The sequence below is a fragment of the Vespa crabro genome, chromosome 1, assembly GCF_910589235.1.
Source record: "Vespa crabro chromosome 1, iyVesCrab1.2, whole genome shotgun sequence".
Lineage (NCBI taxonomy): Eukaryota > Metazoa > Arthropoda > Insecta > Hymenoptera > Vespidae > Vespa > Vespa crabro.
The window spans coordinates 18,514,758-18,536,067 of NC_060955.1; the positions used below are offsets into that span (position 1 = coordinate 18,514,758).

Here is a 21,310-nt window from a genome sequence, read left to right on the forward strand (position 1 = left end):
AGACTTAAAATTAAAGTTACTCTTTTGGGATAATGAAAAAATTTGGGATTATGTAATTGTTATGACCGAATAATTTGATTTTGTGTTAGAAATCGGTTTGTAGGAATCGTGTTTGTACGAAAATGTTGAACGACGTTTCGACGAACGCGAAGTTCGTGATTTCTGGGATTTCTTTGTTTTGTTTCATTTTTTTTTTTTTCTTTATTTCTCTAAAATCGAGAAGTTAGTTACGAGGTTACATAACATTTTTTCTGAGAGTATACAATCTTCTTTATATTTCGATGCATGCACAATCGATCCTGGAACGTAATTATTGTTTAACTCGAGCCGCTCGGGAACCGTTCTCTATTGAGCCGAACAAATAAACGCGAACGTGATCGAAATTTATAATCAGCTAGTCAGTTCGCAAACAGAGACTTAACCATTTAATTACACAAGTTCTCGTAATTAAATAACGATTAATCATTGAAATAGAGTTAACCGCCTACGAGTTTGAATGAAAGTTTCGATACTGATTAAGATTGAATCGATCGATAATTATCATCGTTATCATCGATTTTTAATCATTCGCTAAGACTATTCGTAAATACTTACCTATTACAAATTTTAAATAAACGAATAAAATGTCGAAGGAAACGATGAAAATGGAAAAGAGAGGGGAAAAAAAAAGATTCGACGCCGAATCGTTGATTTGATTTTTAATCATAATTCATGATAGTTATTCTGAATTTTAAATAAAAAAATTAAGACGTTGAAAAAAAGAAATAAAAAGAAAATAGAAGAAAAAAGCATCAACATAAAAATGACATCATTATTTTCATCACAAAATACAAGCGAAAAAGAGAGAGAAAGAGAGAGAGAGAGAGAGAAAGAGAGAGAGAGAGAGAGAAAGAGAGAGAGAGAGAAAGAATAAGGAGTCCATATTCGTATACGTGAGAGAGAAAGATGGACAAGTAGAAAAGTACTATAAGCAGCGTACAGATGGCGGTAGCATAGACGTCAGTGGTCGGACACCGATGGTTGGCTGTTCCGTTCGTTAATCGATCAATTCGGGTGTCGCTGTGCTCATTCGGAGAAAGGGAGACGTATATGCATCGTCGAAAAGGAAATACAGAAATAGGCCGAGACAGACGCGAGAGCGTTAAGTAGAGTAATGTCGGGCTTTCGGGGCGGACGCGGCTCTCCTCGCAGTTGTCTACCGTGATGTACGTATCAGTGGTGTCCCGTAACTCTCAGAGAGGACAAAAAATGTCGTCGAGGAAACGTTGATGGTGTACACGATATACGGAACAACGTACAAAGGCTTGCCGCTAGACCACGGAGCGAGAACTATGATGAGATAACGAACGCAGAATGAAATACAACAACGTTGACTTTCTCGGTTATGCTGTCCTCACATTCACCTTACATCTTAACGGTGAGTTTCATAAGTATAGATATCTCATATTCTTTTATTTTTATCTTGTAAATCTTTTCTTTTTCTTCTTCTTTTTCTTCTCCTCCTCACTCTCATATTATCTAATACCTTTCATTATTTTTCGTTAATATCGTATTTTCCTCTAGTCTTGTCCTCTTTTTTTTTCTTTTTTTTTCTTTTTTTTTTTTTTTTTAACCCATCCAAAGTGCTATCGGTTTGATGCTTATCAACTGTCGAGAAACGTGCCGTTTTCGAATGCGTCTGTCTGAATTAGGCCAACGCTTAAACAGATATATAGATAACACGCTCCATTTATTTGAATTTTCACGTACATGCGTATGTTTTATAACGTACACCATATCTATGTTTCTAAGTGATTGGTAATTCGAAAATTCATTATATACTTTATTCCTTTATCATTACAATTTGGATTTTATTTAATCGTACAATGAATACTCACGTTTGTTATATATTGTAAATAATAAAATCTTTTCTTGTGATAATATTCAGAAACAATTGTTTTCATAAACTATAGAGTATCTCGAGGGATATATTTTATATTTATTTATTTATACGAACTATCACAATCATTGAATATTTACAGTTCGCGCAGAAGACGGAGTTGCTTGCAAAGATTTACAAGGACGTTCTTATGAAAGTGGCTTCCTTTACTTTCCCGGTCCAGAACCTTGTACATTTTGTGTTTGTGACAACGGCAATCCAAAATGGTGCAAAGCTGTTATTTGCAAGTTTCTGGAGGTACTTATTGTTAACTAATTGAAATGAAACATTTCATTTGTTATAATGTGTAATTATTTATCAAATGATTTGCTTGAACGTGCAGATATATTAAAAATGTTTTAAAGAAATATTTTTATATAACTTTTCAGGAAGATTGTAAATCTTTGCGAAGAAGCGAAACATGCTGTGAATTTATTTGCTTAAACGATGCTAATGAAAAATCTGATGGCAGCGGTACCAACTTGATAGAAGGAAGTGCTAACTATGATATAGGATTACGTTCTGTTGCCAGTTTTGTAACGGCAATATTATCTTTAAGTCTTTTATTTTTCCTGATACATCGCCTACGTCAACGAAAAATTAGAGGTAGATTTCAGAATAATTATATGATATATAACTTTTTAATATTATTTATAATTGTAGAATGGTTTAAATGCCATGATACTAGTAGTTATATAATTTACAATGATATTATGCATAAAAGATTCAGGGTATCCCATGTTAGTGTGTGTGGCAGGAAGACAAAGTAGGCAATTAGTAGAGGACCAAAGAAATCTGGGCAGTATGGGATATTTAGAAAGAGGAGGATTACAGCATGGCATTCCGATGGATGACATGCCTTGCGGCGGTGGATATCCTTTGTGGAAACCAGCGAACAATTATTTCCCACGTGGAGAAGCACCTCCACCTTATGAAGAAGCTGTAGCTGCTGCTAGAACCGAACAAGCGCTGTTATCTATGGCTCCCCATACGTTGTCACCATTAAATTTTTCAAATGGCTATTTGCAAGATTCTAATAGTCATTCAAACATAGCAGTTGTAGCTAGTAGTCAAGATGCGTTAAATTCGACTTCACCGATGCCTTCGAATAGTAATGGCGCAAGCACTGTCCCATTAGTATCTTCGTCAAATGTAGCGATCGGTTCATTAACCACATATACGAACTGTCATCAGCTTAATCAGAGTGAACAATCAACGACACTTAATGTTGGTACATCTACCGCTACAAATTACTCGGCATCTACGAATACATATGAGAATTTACCTGTTTCAACCGGTATAACAAATTTCACTTATCAAATTGCCACGGCAAGTAATGATACCCAACAATTAGCAAGTTCACATTCTACAATTTCAAAAAATTATCGACAACACACCACATTTCCACGACAAAGTGGTGCATTTACAATATCCGCGAGCTTACCAAGTTCCGATATATCCGCTGCTCATCGTACAATTCCAAGAACGCTGACGAATAACACTACGACGAGAATAAAAGATATTATGAGGGATCGTTCAACGGAAGAACTTTTCCATCTTCCACCGAGAAGTTTATCTCCTCAGAATTTACCGCAAACAACATCACCGATTATTTCGAATGATCAAGAACATCCACAAGATTCTAATATCTTTTGCAAGGACGTTTTAACGTCTGCCACGACTATATCACAAATTGAAAGACAACAAGGAAATGTTGTTTTGCGAAAACCGTGTGATTTTAAGGTACAATAATAATATAAACTTATTCACAATCTTATACCACGTATGAAGTTAGTTATTATTAAATTCTAATTATGATACTAATTATTTATAGCCTCCTTTAAACATTGCTAATGAGATTAATGAAGATGGAAGTTTTGAATCGGTAGCTTGTACTTGTAGCATGCAAACTCTTCCAACTCTTCACGATGACGCGGATGATTATCGTAGTGAGTGTGAAAATTGTAAAAGCGCAACAGGATCTCGTTATTATTTGGATAACGAAGATGAGTTGGTTACATCACCGCATGAAACCATGACATTACATAGGAGACCAGAGGACACAGCATCAAGTGCCACACCTCAGTATTATAGGACTTCTCTTACACTGCCGACAAGTACTCGTCAACGCACCAGGTAATGAAAATCATTTGTCAACGAATAATTAAATCAATCCTCATTTAATTATATTAAATGGATCATTATATTGATAATGTATGATTTATATCGAATACTTTTCCTTTAGAAGTACTGGAGTTCGAGAAAATTGGTTTAATACCATGCCACAAAGCTCTACAGAATCTTCGGATGAAAATTAAATGTAAAAAAGAAAAAAAGAAAAGAAAAAAAAAAAAACACAAAAAAAAGAACAAAACAAAAAAGAAAAGAAGAAAACAAAAAAAATACATAATGTCTATATGTTGAGTAAGTACCAAAGTACGCGAATGCGTAATAAATATTAGGATCGTACATGCTCATTTCAGAGTAAATAAAATTCGGTTCGCTTTACACATAACATTGGGCAGTATTGATAGCTGGAACTCGGATACAAAGAATAACATTTTTTACTAAAGAAGTTCGTTAGATATACGTCGTTTCTGTTAAATTACAGGTATTTGATTAGAAAGCAGAAATAAATGGGTGATACAGAATGTACAAAAATGGCTTTTTATAACTCTATCGTTTATTATGGATACTATTTGAGAAAGTTACCATATGTGCACGTTACTGAACTGCAAATATTTATGCAAATGCATATTTTAATAAGGAATAATAATAATTTTTTGTCATGATAATAATTTCATCAATAACAAGTATTTTTTATATATGAATATGATAATTTCCATGATTTATGAAAAAGCGAGTGGTCAGGACTTCATTATTTTGTATGTGCTCGCATATTTTACACAATTTTTAAGGTATATATGCATATTTTTCATGCATATATATTATATGTTCTTTTTCTTTTGATATTTTTTTTTTTTTTCTTTTCTTTTCCTCTTTCCTTTCATTTTATGTACGTGCATAAATATCAGCAGTCCAAACATCACATAATATTTTTTTATATGTTTTAGTTTACTATTATATTTGAATTTGTCTTATTAACTAATTTAATAATAAAATGAAAAATGAATTTATTATTTATAGCTATAAGTATGAAAACTCTATAAAACTAATATATATATATTATATCCATATATATATATATATATATAAATCAAACAGAGTTTCCAAAAAATCTGGACAATTTTGAACGTATATTTCCTAAACTTTTGATAATTTATAGATTTTTAGATAATAGATTTCTATAAGTTTTCAAAACCGTAACAATTGATTCATAAGATATTTTTAAATTTAGATTTAGGTTGTCTGAGAAAGAAAGAAAAAGAGAAAGAAAGAAAAGAAGTATCAAATTTCAGTGTCATTGTTAGACATCGTTGTTATATGATTCTTTGCATAAAATACGGTTCATCTTAACGTAAAAAAAAAAAAAAAAAAAAAAAAGAGAGAAAAAAGAAGAAAAAAAAAATACATCACATGGGAAGCAGTATTGTTACGAACATTGATCGCATGTGTTTAACAAAAATAGACATATTATCTAGGCTGTACTGTATCCTATGTGCAGGAACTTTAACTCTCGTTATCCTTTAGATACGGGCAACTAAATATCTTCTTTCAGTAGTAAATACAATACTTTTTTAAACATGATATCACAATAACAATTGGGTAGTATATTAGGTAGAAGTTGGATAAAAAAAAAAAAATTACACACATACACACACAGGCACACACATTTACCATGTTGTAAATGGCAGTATATAAATTGCATGTTATATACAACCCTTTTTTTCATTTATTCACTAAAATGTTTATCTTTCTTACTTCTCATATCATTTTCATGAACAGAGTGCCATGACTACTTTGAAGTTCAGCACAAAATTGATATGACATATACTGTGTTCAACCATAGTATTACTTAAAAGTATCTTCTTCGTACTCCTGTGATATAATATTGTAGATCATAATAGGAACTTAAAAAAAAATAATTGATATTTTTGCTTTATCGTCATTAGTACTTTCAAAATGAATGTGCTATGTCGTACGACTAAAAAGATTTAAAAGAAAAAAAAAAAAAGAAAAAGAAAAAGAAAAAAAAGAAAAGTAAAGAAATGAAAAGGAAACAAAAAGTGGCTCGAATTCCCGAATTCCAAATTAGGTACCATATGAAAAGTTTATTCAAAGTTTTTAGCGTACACTCCGGTTATATTACTTTCCACAAGGATGTATATAGACTGATTTTGTCAATCGATTAATATATAAGAAAGAAAAAAAATTTTTAAGTCTAAACGACTATATTTCATACGATAATTCCAGTAAGTTGTTTTATCATTATTTTTCGGGCATCTTTATATATACTACAAAAAGGCTGCGAGAGAGCAAGAAGAACTCATTTACGCACATTGGTGATTTAGAATATATGAAGCACCAAATAATGATTTAGAGAAAATTTTTTATTTTTAGCACATAATCCGACGTTGAGATAACCGATTTTAAAAACTTCATGTATCTTCTACAAAAGAAGCTATTATTTCCAACAAACAAATTTAAAAAAATTAAAAAAAAAAAAAAAACGAAGAACGGATCCAAATTCTGCAATATACAATCTGTTTTTGTACATAATGTGTCAAATTTTATCGTTCTAAAATATAAGAATCGTTGTACAATTATATATTAAGTGTTTAGATATTAATAACGATATGTATTAGATATTAACAATATTATGATTAATTAATTAGATATTAATGTCATCACACAAGCGGTATAAATCCGTTTATGAAAATTTATCAGTATTAATATAAAGAGCAATATTTCTGTTGAACAAGAAAATTTCAATTATCTATATTTTAGCTGTAGTAGTTTTAACTCGCAACACACTTTACTATATATATTATATATATATATATATATATATATATATATATATATGTATATGTATGTATATATTTTTATTTCCTTCCATTTCGATTATAAGAGGTTATTTTATTGAATAACGATATCTAAACTTATAGCAAAATGTACAATATCAAATGAAATAATAACAATGATGATAAAAAGACTGGTATTAATTATTTCCTTTGATCTTTTTCATACTGAACTTGATTCTGCATAATATTAAAATATTGTTTTAAACTTACCGCCACGTATTCATATTTACAAATTATCAAATTTTATATATAAATATAAATATTTCCGAAATTATTAAATAAAGTAATAGATTTATTATTTAAAATAATTAGCAAAATTAAAACAAAAGATTTAATTATAAAAGAATAATATTTGAAATAATTTATAATATTTTTATATCGGCAAATTTAGTAAATAGCCAAATTAAATATTTTTAAAACTTGAAAGAGATTTAAGAGATCGTTAGATAAATTTCTGAAATAATTTTAATTATTAACAAAGTAATTAATTTTGTGTTATCAAAATTTTATTAAACGATAAGACTTTCTTTTTTGTAATTTTCCTTTTTATATTATAAAAATATTACTTCTTTTAATTAACGTAGTAAGAAGCCCAAAACAAAGAACCAATCAGCGTTGTCTTCTTCGTTCCACTATTATCCTTTTGGCGGTTTTTACCAAGCGCCATTATTACGAGGTCGTCGCTGACAAATGAAGGTTTTCATATATAAAAATTATGGATAATAAGGTAATTTCATTTTATAACACAATTTTATTATTGAAATTCGATATTAAATACAAACATCGGATGATGAAAATTTGTTTATAATTTCTTATAAACTCGAATCGCAAACGAATAAATATTTATTTTATAATAATCGAGAACGAGAGCACAACGAATACATAGAAGGAAAGTTAGAGATTAGATTCATTAGAAATTTAAAAAAAATATCGATGCTGATATCCGCGAGAATATATATATATATATATATATATATATATAATTTTATATATTACAATATGGAATTCAACGTAACTGTTCATATTATTCGATAAAAGTATTTATTTTCTTCGATTTATATAAATCGATCTTTCCTTCGAATAACTATGCCGATATCGTTATTAGCCAGGTTTATTTATTTTTCATACAATATTTAATGAAAACACGTTGGTCCCTTGAAAGGATCGTGGTCGAAACGATCTTAAAAATAATATAAAATCAGGAACTTATGAGAGTGGAAAAGGTAAAACTCGTAGTCTAGCAGCATTGATTAAAAATTTATCCGCTAGAGGGCGAGAAAATATCTCTGGACGAAAAGCCGTTATAATATTACACTCTTTCTGTTCTTTCGAATAGCGCAAGTTACTTTAGTGATATTCGCCGTTTGGTGGCAGCACAGGTACTTACCGGAGAAACGTTCGGTAGCGGTGGACGGTACCGCGACGCCGACGTATTTGTCAATACCTTCTTCTCGTTTTCACGGTTTTCGACGGTTCCTTAACGCGAAATACATTGTTTTCTCGCTTCTGCCGCCAGACGTATGCGTGTGACGAGATTTTTTAATATAACGTCGACGAATTATTCACGATTCTTAAGCACCGGTGAGGATATAATATAGAGAGATAGAGAAACATAAAGTAAGAGAAGGAGAGAAAGAGAAAGAAAATAAGCGAGACGATAGAGAGAGAGAGAGAGAGACGGAATACGAACGAGCGAGATAGAACGAATACGGATAGTTAGAGCGAAAGAGAAGAGAAAAGCCAGGAACGAGCGACCAAGTAAAAGGGAGAGAGAGAGAGAGATAGAGAGAGAAAGAGAGAAAGAGAGAGAGAGAGAGAAGGAGAAAGAGAGAGACAGCCCATAACCGCGAAAAGCGGACATTGAGAACTGGCCTGGCCAGTCGGTCGCTCGCGCGAGTATATTATATATCCGTCTCTCTTTCTTTCCCTTTCTTTCTCTCTCTATCTCTCTCGCTTGCTTTCTCTCTCTTTCTCTCTCTCTCTCTCTCTCTCTCTCTCTCTCATATTGAAACGTGCGAGTGAGAGTGAGTGAGCGCGATCAAACTTGAGCCATCGAAGTCAACAGCAGCAGCAGCAGCAGCAACAGCAACAGCAAGAGCAAAAGTAACAGCAGCACTAGCAAGGAGAGTCTTAGGAACGGTGGAGGTTGCGAATCGAAGCAATTTACTACGGTCGGTGAAGGAGAAAAAAAAGAGAAAGAAAAGAAAAAAAGGAGAAGTAGGAGGAGGAGAAGGAGGAAGAGGAGGACGGTGTGATCGTTAAAATATATACGTCGTGTTCGTCAGAACGTTTCCTGCCTACGAATGCGGTCCACGGTCGAGCCATCGTATTAAAATGTAAGTACCGTCTTTTGGTATATAGAGACGACTGGTCAGCAGAACAGGAGCAAGGAGGGAAGGATAACTTCTGTCTCTTCTCTCGTCTCTCTTCGAACGAGAGTGAGTGAGATAGGGAAATGGAGAAAGAGAAAGAACGAGAGAGAGAGAGAGGAGAGAGGAGAGTGTGGCAGTTCGCGATATGGTGGGGGAACGAGATGATAAAGCAAGGACGATTTTCGTGCAGGCATCAAACGGACGAAAATAAAAAAAAAAAAAAAAAAAAAAAAAACAAAAAGGAAAAAAAAATTAAGTAAATAAAGAAAAAAATAAATTAAGAGATAAACAAGAAATGGGTTTAGTTTTTAAGGCGAACGTTTGCATCCAATGTTGCTCTGCAAAACGTTTTTAGTCCTTCCAAGCTTTTATCCTCTTCTAGTCCATCGTTGTGCGACAAGGAGGAAACGAATAGTTGAAGCGGCTGTTCAAGAAAGACGAAGATAGGGGTTGACACGTCGTCGTCGTCGTCATTGTCATTGTACATGTATCTTTATATATTTATGTGTGTGTAATATATATGGTCAATATACATATACTTACATATATTCTTACATGTTTCTTTACGCGCGCGCATATTGTGTGTGTATGTGTGTGTAAATAAAATATATACTCTACAGTACTCTCTTATGATATTGCTACGTATATGTATATATATATATATATGATCTATATAGGTACATACTTACACATACACACATATTACTATATACAATATATTATATATATGTATATATATATGCACATAGCATATGTTTATGTATCTGTATATGTAAGACAGCTTTAAGTATCGTTCACAACAAATACAATGTCTCTATCTTTAAGTCCATACGTTGTTTTGATTGTTATCGTTGTATATGAGTGGCTTATGCGTTTTTACAAAACAATTTTTTTATTGTTTACAACGTTTCTCTCTCTCTCTCTCTCTTTTTTCTTTTATTGACACAACCGCGATAATTATTAGATATCCACTAATCCATATCTTTCTTGATATATATATATATATATATATATATATATATATATATATATTTTACGATGATATTGAACAAAGCAATTCAGTGCGGCTAAGATCGTTAGAGCTTGCTCATCCGTCGTAATTATCATGCACGTGTTATCGAAAGAAATTTGAAGAGGAACACTTTTTGACATTTACTAAGATTGTTTCATAAAAGACTGTCACGACGAAAACTTCGATCTTTAGTCAAACGTTCATAACTTTATTTTCTATACCCTTCGAAGGATCTTTATTTTTCAGTTCGAAAGACATCAAAAATCAGGTATTGATTTCTTTTTTCTTTTTCTCCCCCCTTTTACTTTGTCTTTTTGTTTCTTCTTCTTCTTCTTCTTCTTTATTTTTCTTTTTTTTTCCTTTCGGTACTTTAAATATGACATTTTTTCGATGAAAGTTCACACGCCCAATGGAATTAATACGTCTCTTACGCTTTCAAATTGTTCTTTTCTTTTTTTTTCTCTTCTTTCCTTTTCTTTTTCTTTTTCTTTTGTTTTTTTCTTCTTTTCTTTTTTATCTTTTATCACTTTTAATTATTGATTGCGATAAGTTGAATTATATTATGTACTCCGTTGTATAATCATTGCGAATGATCATAGATAATAATTGTTCCTAATGAAAAACGTCCATTTTAAGTTGGCGCCAAATTCAAATGGGTTTGTACATATATATATATATATATATATATATATATATATATATGTTACAGAAATATAATAAAATTAATTTATTGTCCAAATTATATAGCGAGTATTAGTGATAGATATTTCTTTATACTATATAATAGTTCTATTGTGAATAACACTTTAAGGTCGTACACTTTGTACGCCCCTTTCGCGCGTGCGTCTCTTTCTCTGTTTATCTTTGTACGTGTGCATATATATATATATATATATATATATATACATATATGTAACTAAGTACGTACGTATGTATATATATGTGTAGCGATATATACAACTTGGATACGTGAGACACACATACACGCACATAACACATATACAGATATATATACAGACAAGAGGGTACGTGACAGGTACGTGCACGAGAGAGAACCGGTCCTGTCACTTTGGACGCGAAGTTTTTACGAGAAACAGACCGTCTCTCCTTCGTGATTTTTAATTTAATACTCTTTTCTACTTGTCGCCGAATATGATAGAACTATCTCAATATACCTTTCCCCTCTCTTATTTCATACTTCTTATTTCTTATATTTTTTTTTCATTTTGTTGTTTTTATTTATTTATTTATTTATTTATTTATTTATTCTTTCTTCTTTTTTTTTTTTTTGTTAAATTATGAACCCCTTGAAACGACTAGTTACGTACCTGATGCTTCTCATTTATGGAACTTAATTTGAAAATGTCAAGAAGATTAGATTAGGACTATCGGTAGTATAATATACTAATCATGATTACTCGAAAGCCCTTTTAATCGTTCATTTTATCGATCGATCTTTTCTAAGATATATATATGTATGTATAATATAATATAATAACTATAAATTATATATATAAATATATATATCTATTTTTTTATATTAACGTCTTAAGTTTTTATAAAAATACAAATAAGAATCAGTTTAGAAAATTTTCGTTTTACAATTTAGAATTTTTCATCGTATTTAAAAAAAAAAATATGTTATCTGTGTATAACTATGCTATTATAACTGTATTAAACGCTGATTTAATATAAGTTAATATAATAATAGTAATTGCTGTTATTGTCATTATAGATCTTTATCAAGATCCAAATGAAATTACAGAAAGTATTAATTTTTAATAACAATTTTAAATCTTTGCTCCTGTATAATTTTGTTTTATATGTAAAAGAAAATATATATATACGTATGTATAATTAAACAATAAGTGGTATAGTTGTAACGATACTATAGCATGACTATACTAACTAGTAACTTACTATAAAGTTATATAGTATTAATTATCGATATTAATATCAAGCGGTAATTCATTAAGATCCAAATAAGATCACAAAATAGTTTTATTTTTACAATTTTTAAATTTCTATAATATAATATTTTTTTTTTTCGATTAAAAAAAGACTACTATATTATATGTATAATTCTATTATATAAGTAATATAGTTATAAGCTTACTATTGGAACTATATTATATATATATGGTGTATATATGTATAGTATATATGTATATATGTACAGTATATATGTATACTGGTATAGTTATAATTATATCCCTGTGTGACTAATATTAAACATAATTAATATTTAAAAATAATGAATTTTCTATGATATAAATTAACAATCAATTTTGTTGATATAAACAACGAATCAATGAAATAAGATTATATATACAAATATATAACCATGTATATTATTTTAAAGTTATAAGATCATATAGAAGAATTAAAAAATATTTTATCGATTCTAATACAAAATGTAGATATTGTTGTTATATAGATCTTGAAAATAATTTTCGATTTCATGTCGGAGACGACGTGTTTTCTCTAACTGTCGTATGTATTTTTCTCTCTTTCTTTCTTTTTCTTTTTCGATAACAAGTCAGGAAAATGAAACTAAGAGTTCGTTCACACGACGAACGAATCGATTTTCTTTTTCCTAATCGATTATTTTACCGTCCTCTACAGCGGCGCACACGTTGTATATAATATGTTCATGCTGGCAGGACACTATTCTCAATAATATACGTTAAAATCAATTTCTGATGATTCGGCGATTTTTGATATTCAATTTCGCCAGTAGAAATCGTATTCGTCTATTCGATAAAAAGAAAAAAAAAAGAAAAAAAAAAAAAAAAGAAAAAAAAAAGAGAATCGTTCTTCGACAACATATATACCGTAATGACGTCGTTCAAACGATTCGATTGTTTTATCGATAGATGTAGCATTGATCCTAGCGCTCGATCGATGTTCAATCGTTCGAAGCAAACAATAGAAAAATAAAAATAAAGGGAATCGCGAGAGATAGAATGGAGGAATACTGTGAAAAACCGAATCGTGTGAACATTACAATTCGTTTGACACCGATTCGGGAAATTTATTGATACGATCAAAATGTATACGTGTGTTCTGTAAACTATACGGTAAAGGTGGACGAACGGCCATTGGCCGAGAGAGAAATGACCTATACGAACGAATCCGTAAACCGAGGGAGCCTGTTTTGTGACGGAGCTACGCTCTGTCAATTCTTTCCGGACACCGACGCATAAACGAATGAACGAATGAACGTTCAAAGTCTGACGGGTTCTAAGTTAAATGGAAAGAAAACGATAGTATTACGTAGACACGTACTCGTTTCCGGGCTACTTTCTCTAGATCCGACAATCCAAAAAGTTCACACTCCGATATATCTAAAGATATTTATTTATAAGGAAACGATTTTATCTCAGGATGGAAATTTTTCATGGAAAGTAATTCCGATCGATAAGCAAAAGAGAATTTACAAAATATCTTTTAAATACCATTCGGGGACTAAAATATCTCCCCGATTGTATACAAAGATATTTATTTATAAGGAAACGATTTTATCTATCGATGGAAATTCTTTCATGGAATATAATTCCGATCAAAAGAGAATTTACAAAATATCTTTATACATTTTATCATATATCTTAACTAGCATTGCGTAAAAATCAACACGCGTAAAGTCATACGATTTTATATTTCGAAGAATATTTGAAAAGTAAACAAAATTTGCAAAGTATAATTTTTTTTTTTTTTTATTTCCTTTCGTTTTCTATTTATTTATTTATTTATTTATTTATTTATCCTTTTTTTTAAGTACTATTAGCACGATATCATCTCAGATATTTTGTATCTAAAGATATATTTTTTTTTATTTATAAGGAAACAATTTCTTTGTTCGATGAAAATTCACGTGATATTTTTTCTTTTCTATAAGTAGTATCAGACCAGCTCGAGTGTAGATGAAAAAAAAAAAAAAAAAAAAAAAAGAACGGACATTTTCGGACCTTGAAAAAAGAGAAAGGAACCGTAATGATAATTAACCAATTAACGAAGAAAAAGTAAACGTCGTTTTCTTGGAATTTCATTTAAAATATCAAATAAAAAATCGAGCATACTTATTCACGATAGGATAAAATTATATTAACAATAGTTTGAGATTAAAAATTGCATGAATCATAATTTATAAAATCAATGTTTAGTTACATTACTCGTATCCCATTTGATTGTTGCGAATAATGTGACATAGAGATGGTGTTTTTTTTTTTAATTCTGTTTTTTTTTTCCCTTTTCCTTTTGATATATTTATAATGGCCTTTGTTATATCCCGATGATAATGTGAAATGCGCCCGTATTTTTACATCCTGTATATGTACGTCCGTGTGTGCGTGTATTCTTTATGAGGGAAATGTCTGTTTTTAAGGTGGGATAAGGATTACATGTATAAAAAGAAAAAGGAGGATAAGAATGGGTTACTGGTTAACCACTTTCGATAAAACTTTCGGTGAAAGGGAAAATAATTGGACAGGAAAGAAAATTAAGGGAATTTTTTTTTTTCTTTCTTTTTTTTTTTTCTTTTTATATGTATAGATTAAGCTATCATGAAGGTATATAGAATGTGTTCTTTACGATAGAATATCTTTTTTTTTTAATTAGAGTAAGGTATATAATTATATATATATATATATATATATATATATATATATATATATATATATATATATATATATATATATATATATATATATATATATATATAAAGAATATAAAATATATTATATTTATATAAATAAATATATATATATATTTTTTTTTATTTAATCATCTATAACTCGAAAACTAAGATACATAGGACATATATCGATATGACATTTTTAACTTATATCAGTGTATAGATTTATTTATCTTTTGTAGTATCGGCACTCATTTATGAATCACTTTTTATAGTATAAAAAGAGAAAGAATAAGAACTGGCTACTTTCTCTCAATATTCGATCAAAAAGTTAATAACCGATATTTTTTCTTTTTTTCCTTTTGTCGTAATGAAACAATTCAAATCGTTCTATGAAAAAAATTCTGTTTGAAAGGAAAGGATTGAAAATTAGAGAGAAATGTACAAAATTATTTTTCCTCCCCAATTTTTTTTTTTTTTTTTTTTTTTTTTTTTTTTTTTTTTTTTTTTTTTTTTAGTATCATTAGACCGTTATGAGAGTATGTATGCGTTCTTTATGACGATAGATCTTTTTTTAGGGTATGAGAAATATATATAAAAAGGGGAGGATAAGAATCGCACGTAACTCCGGACTTTCATTATTTTCGTGCGTCGTATCTTTCCTCTCTCTCTCTCTCTCTCTCTCTCTCTCTCTCTCTCTCTCTCTCTCTCTCTCTCCTCTCTTTCGTGCCCTCCCGGGAGGAGCTTATTTTTGCTCGCACGTCGATACGATGTCGACGTTGATAAATCGAAACGCGATGTTTCTGGAATACGTAGCTTTGCTTTTGTGTTTTACTTCTCCCGCACGTGGAAACGAAAATAACCGAGCGAGAAGCGCGTCCGACGGAGATTCGTAAGATGCATTTTTATTGTTCTTCCATTGGCTATATTTAACGTACGAAATACACGAGCAAGGTTAAAAGATTGAGTCACGAGTTTTACGAATTTTCTGAACAAAAAAAAAAAATGGAGGAAAGAAAAAGAAAGCAAGTCCTTCGAACTCTTCGAATCTCTATATCTTTCTTCGCCTCTATCTTACTAATTTTTCTTTTCTTTTCTTTTCTTTTATTTTTTATTATTGTTTATTTTCTTTTTTCTTCCTTTCAAATTCGTGACCCCGTTCGATTGGAATTTTGCGCGAGCATTAAATCTTCCGCTGTTTATACACGACGTAAATTTAATTTGTCTATTGGTATTATTAACGATCAGGCGTGACTGGAAGTATCACATATTAACGCAGCACATGTTTATTAGATATCGTCTAATAAACGATGATGAAGGAGAAATTAGTTTGCGAGTTGTGTTATTTTTAATTCTTTTTATTATGCTGCTTCGTGAGCTATCTATTTCATTCTCTCTCTCTCTCTCTCTCTCTCTCTCTCTCTCTCTTTTTCTTTCTTTCTTTCTCTCTCTCACTCTGACTCTCTCTCTCTCAAACAGTTCTAAAAATATCAAGACAAATAAAATGAAAATGAAAGAATGCTAACAAAAAATATGAAAAAGAGCAAAAATTTTATACGGGTGTGTACCACTTTTCATAATTAATACCAATTGCATTTACTTCAGTTTAATATTTTTATGAAATGACGTTTGTAAAGGAATGCGAACATTTAAGAATTGTTGTATGATCGTGTGTACAATGTTTACAATGATTCGAATTTGCCGCCATAACGCCATAAAGGCGTCTATGGGCGCGAAATTCAAACGAACGAAGTATTGAAACTTATCGAATCGATTTTGCGTATTAAGAAAATATTTAATTAATTATTTTATGACAATAAGGTTAGTTACAGGATGGCTCAAAAGTTTTAAGATGATTATTAAAAAATCGATTACTCTCCCTTCTTCCCTCCCCTTCTCTCTCTCTCTCTCTCTCTCTCTCTCTCTCTCTCTCTCTCTCTTTCTTTCTTTCTCTCTGTCTTTCTCGATTTTACTTTAGACTAATTTCTTTTTATTTTTTTCTTTTAGATGGTAAAATAATTTCTAGTCTTGTGCTTTTACAATTCGGAATAAAACATTAAACTTGCGAAGTCTCGATTGATCTTTAAAAATCGTCTAGGAACTTTTGGATCCATCTAGTTTTATTAACCCTAATTGTGCATACCTCAAAATAATTTCTAATTGTATACTTGATGCACCACAGGCACTTCGAACAGCTGCCATTTATACAGAATGAATAATTTTGACTCCAAAAGAAATTTGTATATTCTTTGAAGTCTCCGAAATAATAATTAGTAGGTTTGAAAAGGCATTTCCAATAATGTCATTATAAAAAAAATTCATGAATCATGCAATAGGCAAATTGTTGTAATTGAGCTTAATGCTGGTCTGGGTGTCCTACAGTTGCACAACCAGGATTAATTTATCAATCACTTGTACTGACAATAATGTCTGTCAATTATATTTTATTTCTTTTTGATATCAGTGCTTACGCAAAATTTATAAACGTTTTTACTATTAAATAATAATTTTATAAAAATGGATATAACATTTTTCGTTAACATGTTAAAATTTGCACGTGAAATAATACTTTTCTATGATAAGATAAAAGTTAATTTGGAATATAAAAAATGAAGCAGGAATAAATACACAAAGTATCGTTTGAAAAAACAGAAAAAAGATTGATACTTCAGATGTCTTATATTATTTCGGTGATACTCAATTATCCTAATTTAAAATGGATATATAATTATTTATTTGAAAAAGAAAATATATACATACATGTGTGTGTGTGTGTGTGTGTGTGTGTGTGTGTGTGTGTGTGTGTGTGTGTATATGTGTGTGTGAAACCATTGATCAACTATAAGTCTTCTTTTGTGTGATACGTTTCAAAACATGGCTTTATACAAATACGGCTTTATACACGAAGTATCTATTTTACAATTAACAATTAAATCAAAATTTGCAATCAAATATTCTACAGTTAATTCGTGTTCGAATTAGAGCGTGTATTTATGCGCGGGCTTTTTGTATAAACGATATTACGGCTTTACGACATCTAAAAGAGAAAATTTCCAGAATAATACATCCGTAATTACGTAAATATTGAAATAAAGGAAGAATTATAATTGAGATCGTTCATTTTATTTAATCATTTTGTTCTTATTTGAACAATTAGATTTTATAGGTGTTTTTGCATTCCAGTCAACTTTTGCAAAATCAAATTTTTTCAAATTAAATTCACCATTTTGCGAATCAAATTTTTCTACGACGTTTTTTTTTTTATTAAGCTCTCGTAATAAAAAGAAAATCGAATAAAAAATTTATTGTTAAGAAAATTCGAAATTTTATTATATGTAATAAAATGATATACATGAAATACTTATATAATAATAATTATCAAATCATTACATATGGAATTTATAATGTATGTATGATTATAGCACAGAGACTGTATGTAGATAATAATGTACACATATACATAACTTTATCTATAATAGCTCTTTTGAAGCAGCTGGTCGTAATATAATATACATATTCATGTAATAAGCATTACATTTTTTTGCTCTATAGTAAAGTAAAATCAGAGCAATTTAATTATTTACTAAATATGTAGTCTCTGGGCAGACATCAGTTATATTGTCATTTAACTTGCTTGAAATTCTTACAAATTACGGGAAATAATTTACAGAAATTTCCTGTAAATGTATAATTTGAAATTGGAAGAAAGTATAAACTCATGTAGATTTTCTTTAGATCGTTAATTTTCTTAAGCTAGTAGTTTGAAATTTTAATTCTGAGCGATTGCAATTTTTAAAAAAATACTCTTTCGTTATCTTTTATCTCAAAAATATGAAAGATGATAATCTGTAAGAAGAAATTTGTGAACAAAATTTGATTTGCAAAGTGGATGAAGTCGATTCATGAAAGATTGAATTTAATTTGCAAAAAAAAGAAAAAGAAAGAAAGAAAAAAAAATAAACAAATTGAATTCGTATCGCAAAACCCGTATCGAGAAATCTTGTAATTAGCCCTTACACACTGATTCATCTAATAATCGAGAGAAAGGTCGAGTTTGCAATTAGCGAAGGTTTAGAATTTGATTTGCAAAAAAAGAAATTGAATATGTAGTCGAAAAACTGTATGAGACACGAGGCATAGCATTTCGTTTACACGGGATGTATCGTATGTATAGCAAAGAGCCGGCATATCCAGAGAGAGGTCAACATACCGTTACCGACTCGGAGTACTCGTCTTCTTCTTCTTCTTCTCCTTCTTCTTCTTCTTCTCCTTTTGCTTCTTCTTCTTCTCCTTCTCCTTCTTCGTCTTTTTCTTCTCTATTTCGCCGAGTGCAGCAAGCACTCTTGTTCATTTTCTATCCTTCTTCTTCATCTCCTCCTCCTCTTCTTCCTCTATCTTCCACTTTCCCCTCCTCCACTACCTCTTCATCTACCTCTAACTCCACCTCCTCCGTCACCTCCTCCTCCTCCTTCCCCTTCTCTTCCTTCTCCACCGTCCCTTCCTTTCTTCTCTTCCTTTTTTTTTCTTCGAAGTACGAAGTACAAACGCCCACGCGTAAGCGTACGAATGCGTAATTATCGCGACGATACGCGAGTATGTATGTATGTATGTATGTATGTATATATATGTATGTATGTAGGTATTTATGTGTGTGTGTGTATATCTATGTATGTATGTATGTATGTATGTATGTGCGTGAACGTTCAACCGGCCGGATAGGAGATTCAGTCCCTGGATCCACAGAGAAATCCAGAGGTAAAATAGCAGCACCGGTGTCAGACGAATTCCGTTATGCGTTTACGGTGTGTCGGCCCTTTGATGTTTCGAAATTTTATACAGTATGATATTCTTTCCTCTTGTTCGACTCATATTTTTCATATATTTTCATTAAGTATATGTTACAATTATATATATATATATTGGTTTAATTCTTATTGCTTCGTAGCTTCATGCCATTTATAATTAGATTATTTAAAAGACTATTCTTCCAACATGATTTTTAATTTTAATATAAGATATAAAATATTTTACGTAATATGTAAATATCATTAGTATTATTATCTATATTGTATGGAATATAACAAGTAAATTTCGTTGAGTATATATTATATATTTATTACTTTTATATATGATATTATATATTATGTAATAATATAATAAATTAAATGTTAGATTGGGAGCAATTCAATTGTTTTTAATTAAAAGATAATTTATATTAAAAAATTATAGATTATAGGAGGAGGGGTGGGGGAAGGAGGGAGAAACAATTAATAAAACGTAAATTAATTTTTAAATATTAAATATTAAGTTAAAAATTAAGTATATTATATATATAATATTATATTTTATATAATATTTTTAATAAATCTAATACATTAAATTAAGTTAAAAGAAATCTCTAACTTTTGAAAGTTGCTTTTAACTTTAGAAGCGAAAGTTGTTGAGTAATTCTACTCCAATTTGAGTTTCTTAATTGGGATGATTCATAATTACTTATGAAATACAATTGATTGGTAAATAATTTCGTTTATTTTTCGTCATAATTGAATGAATTAATTCTGACGTTAATTTCCTATAGGTGCGAAGAGGCGACGGAGGTGGAAACGCATCATCAGCAAACAGCAGCAACAACGATGGGCGTCGCTGAGGATGACACACCGTCTTCGCTGACTTCTCATCCCAACTTGAACACTAATAATCCCGGCCAAGAAGGTATGTACCTTGAGAGAACACTAGAAAATAGAGAAATAATGTCTGTCTCTCCCTTTTTCCTCTCTTTCTCTCTCTCTCTCTCTCTCTCTCTCTCTCTCTCTCTTTCTTTCTCTTTTACTTTGAGATCAGTTTTTTTGTTCCCTCCAGTTAATTTAAATCAAAGAATTCTCTGTGACAATTAAGGATAGAAATAAGTGAATAATAAAAATAATTGGTTGAAATTAAATAATCTTTTTTTTTTTTTCTTCTTTTCTTTTCTTTTCTTTTTCAGATTATATACGAATCAATTTATGCGTGTTCTTTTTTTTTTCTTTTTTAATATTAAACATTTTATTCGGTCGACAAAAGAAGAATTTATAAAAGAAATATTTGGACGGATTCGTTTTAAATTTGTTGAAATTGAAGTAATGCGTATTTTAATTTTTTTTTTTTTTTATTCTGTCCTTTTTTTCGAACTATATTAAAAATTAATTTAAACGTTTTTACGAATGCCGGAGCATATTGTTCAGTCGGCAAAAGAAGAGTTTATTCAAAGGAATATTAGTGGTAGGAAAAGAAGTTTCTGGATGATTTTAAAAATCAATAATTCTTATATCGAGGCCTTTTTAGTTTTTATTGTTTCATAATTCTAAGGAGAAAAAAAAAGGAAATAATTAATCCGAGGAGTCTTGAAAAAAA

The 21,310-nt window shown here is 30.2% G+C and overlaps 3 protein-coding genes across 9 annotated transcripts in view; 2 read left to right on the forward strand and 1 right to left on the reverse strand.

Moving 5' to 3' along the window:
- The window catches only part of LOC124424058, a gene marked incomplete at its 3' end in the record, with an annotated part of 1,706 nt that extends 1,660 nt beyond the window's left edge, over window positions 1-46 (reverse strand). Inside the window, exon 1 of the mRNA XM_046962561.1 lies at window positions 1-46. This exon is cut by the window's left edge and continues 403 nt beyond it.
- Window positions 47-990: 944 nt separating this feature from the next.
- Window positions 991-4,573, forward strand: LOC124424019. 7 transcript variants are annotated; one of them, XM_046962480.1, is made up of 6 exons: window positions 991-1,417; window positions 2,022-2,176; window positions 2,284-2,524; window positions 2,643-3,661; window positions 3,753-4,054; window positions 4,167-4,573. In XM_046962480.1, the coding sequence occupies exons 1-6, from the start codon at window positions 1,354-1,356 to the stop codon at window positions 4,234-4,236; spliced, it is 1,851 nt and encodes a 616-aa protein (XP_046818436.1). In that variant the 5' UTR covers window positions 991-1,353; the 3' UTR covers window positions 4,237-4,573. The 7 variants fall into 7 exon arrangements, with proteins under 7 accessions (XP_046818436.1, XP_046818427.1, XP_046818462.1 ...); XM_046962471.1 differs by having other exon boundaries at window positions 992-1,417; window positions 4,164-4,573; XM_046962506.1 differs by having other exon boundaries at window positions 992-1,417; window positions 2,676-3,661; window positions 4,164-4,573.
- A 3,722-nt stretch (window positions 4,574-8,295) lies between these two features.
- Window positions 8,296-21,310, forward strand: part of LOC124430963 (serine/threonine-protein kinase tricornered) — a 107,361-nt gene continuing 94,346 nt past the window's right edge. Inside the window, exons 1-2 of the mRNA XM_046978284.1 lie at window positions 8,296-9,239; window positions 20,499-20,632. Coding sequence (XP_046834240.1) covers window positions 9,238-9,239; window positions 20,499-20,632 — 136 coding nt within the window. The 5' untranslated portion in view covers window positions 8,296-9,237. The remainder of the gene's footprint in view (window positions 9,240-20,498; window positions 20,633-21,310) is intronic.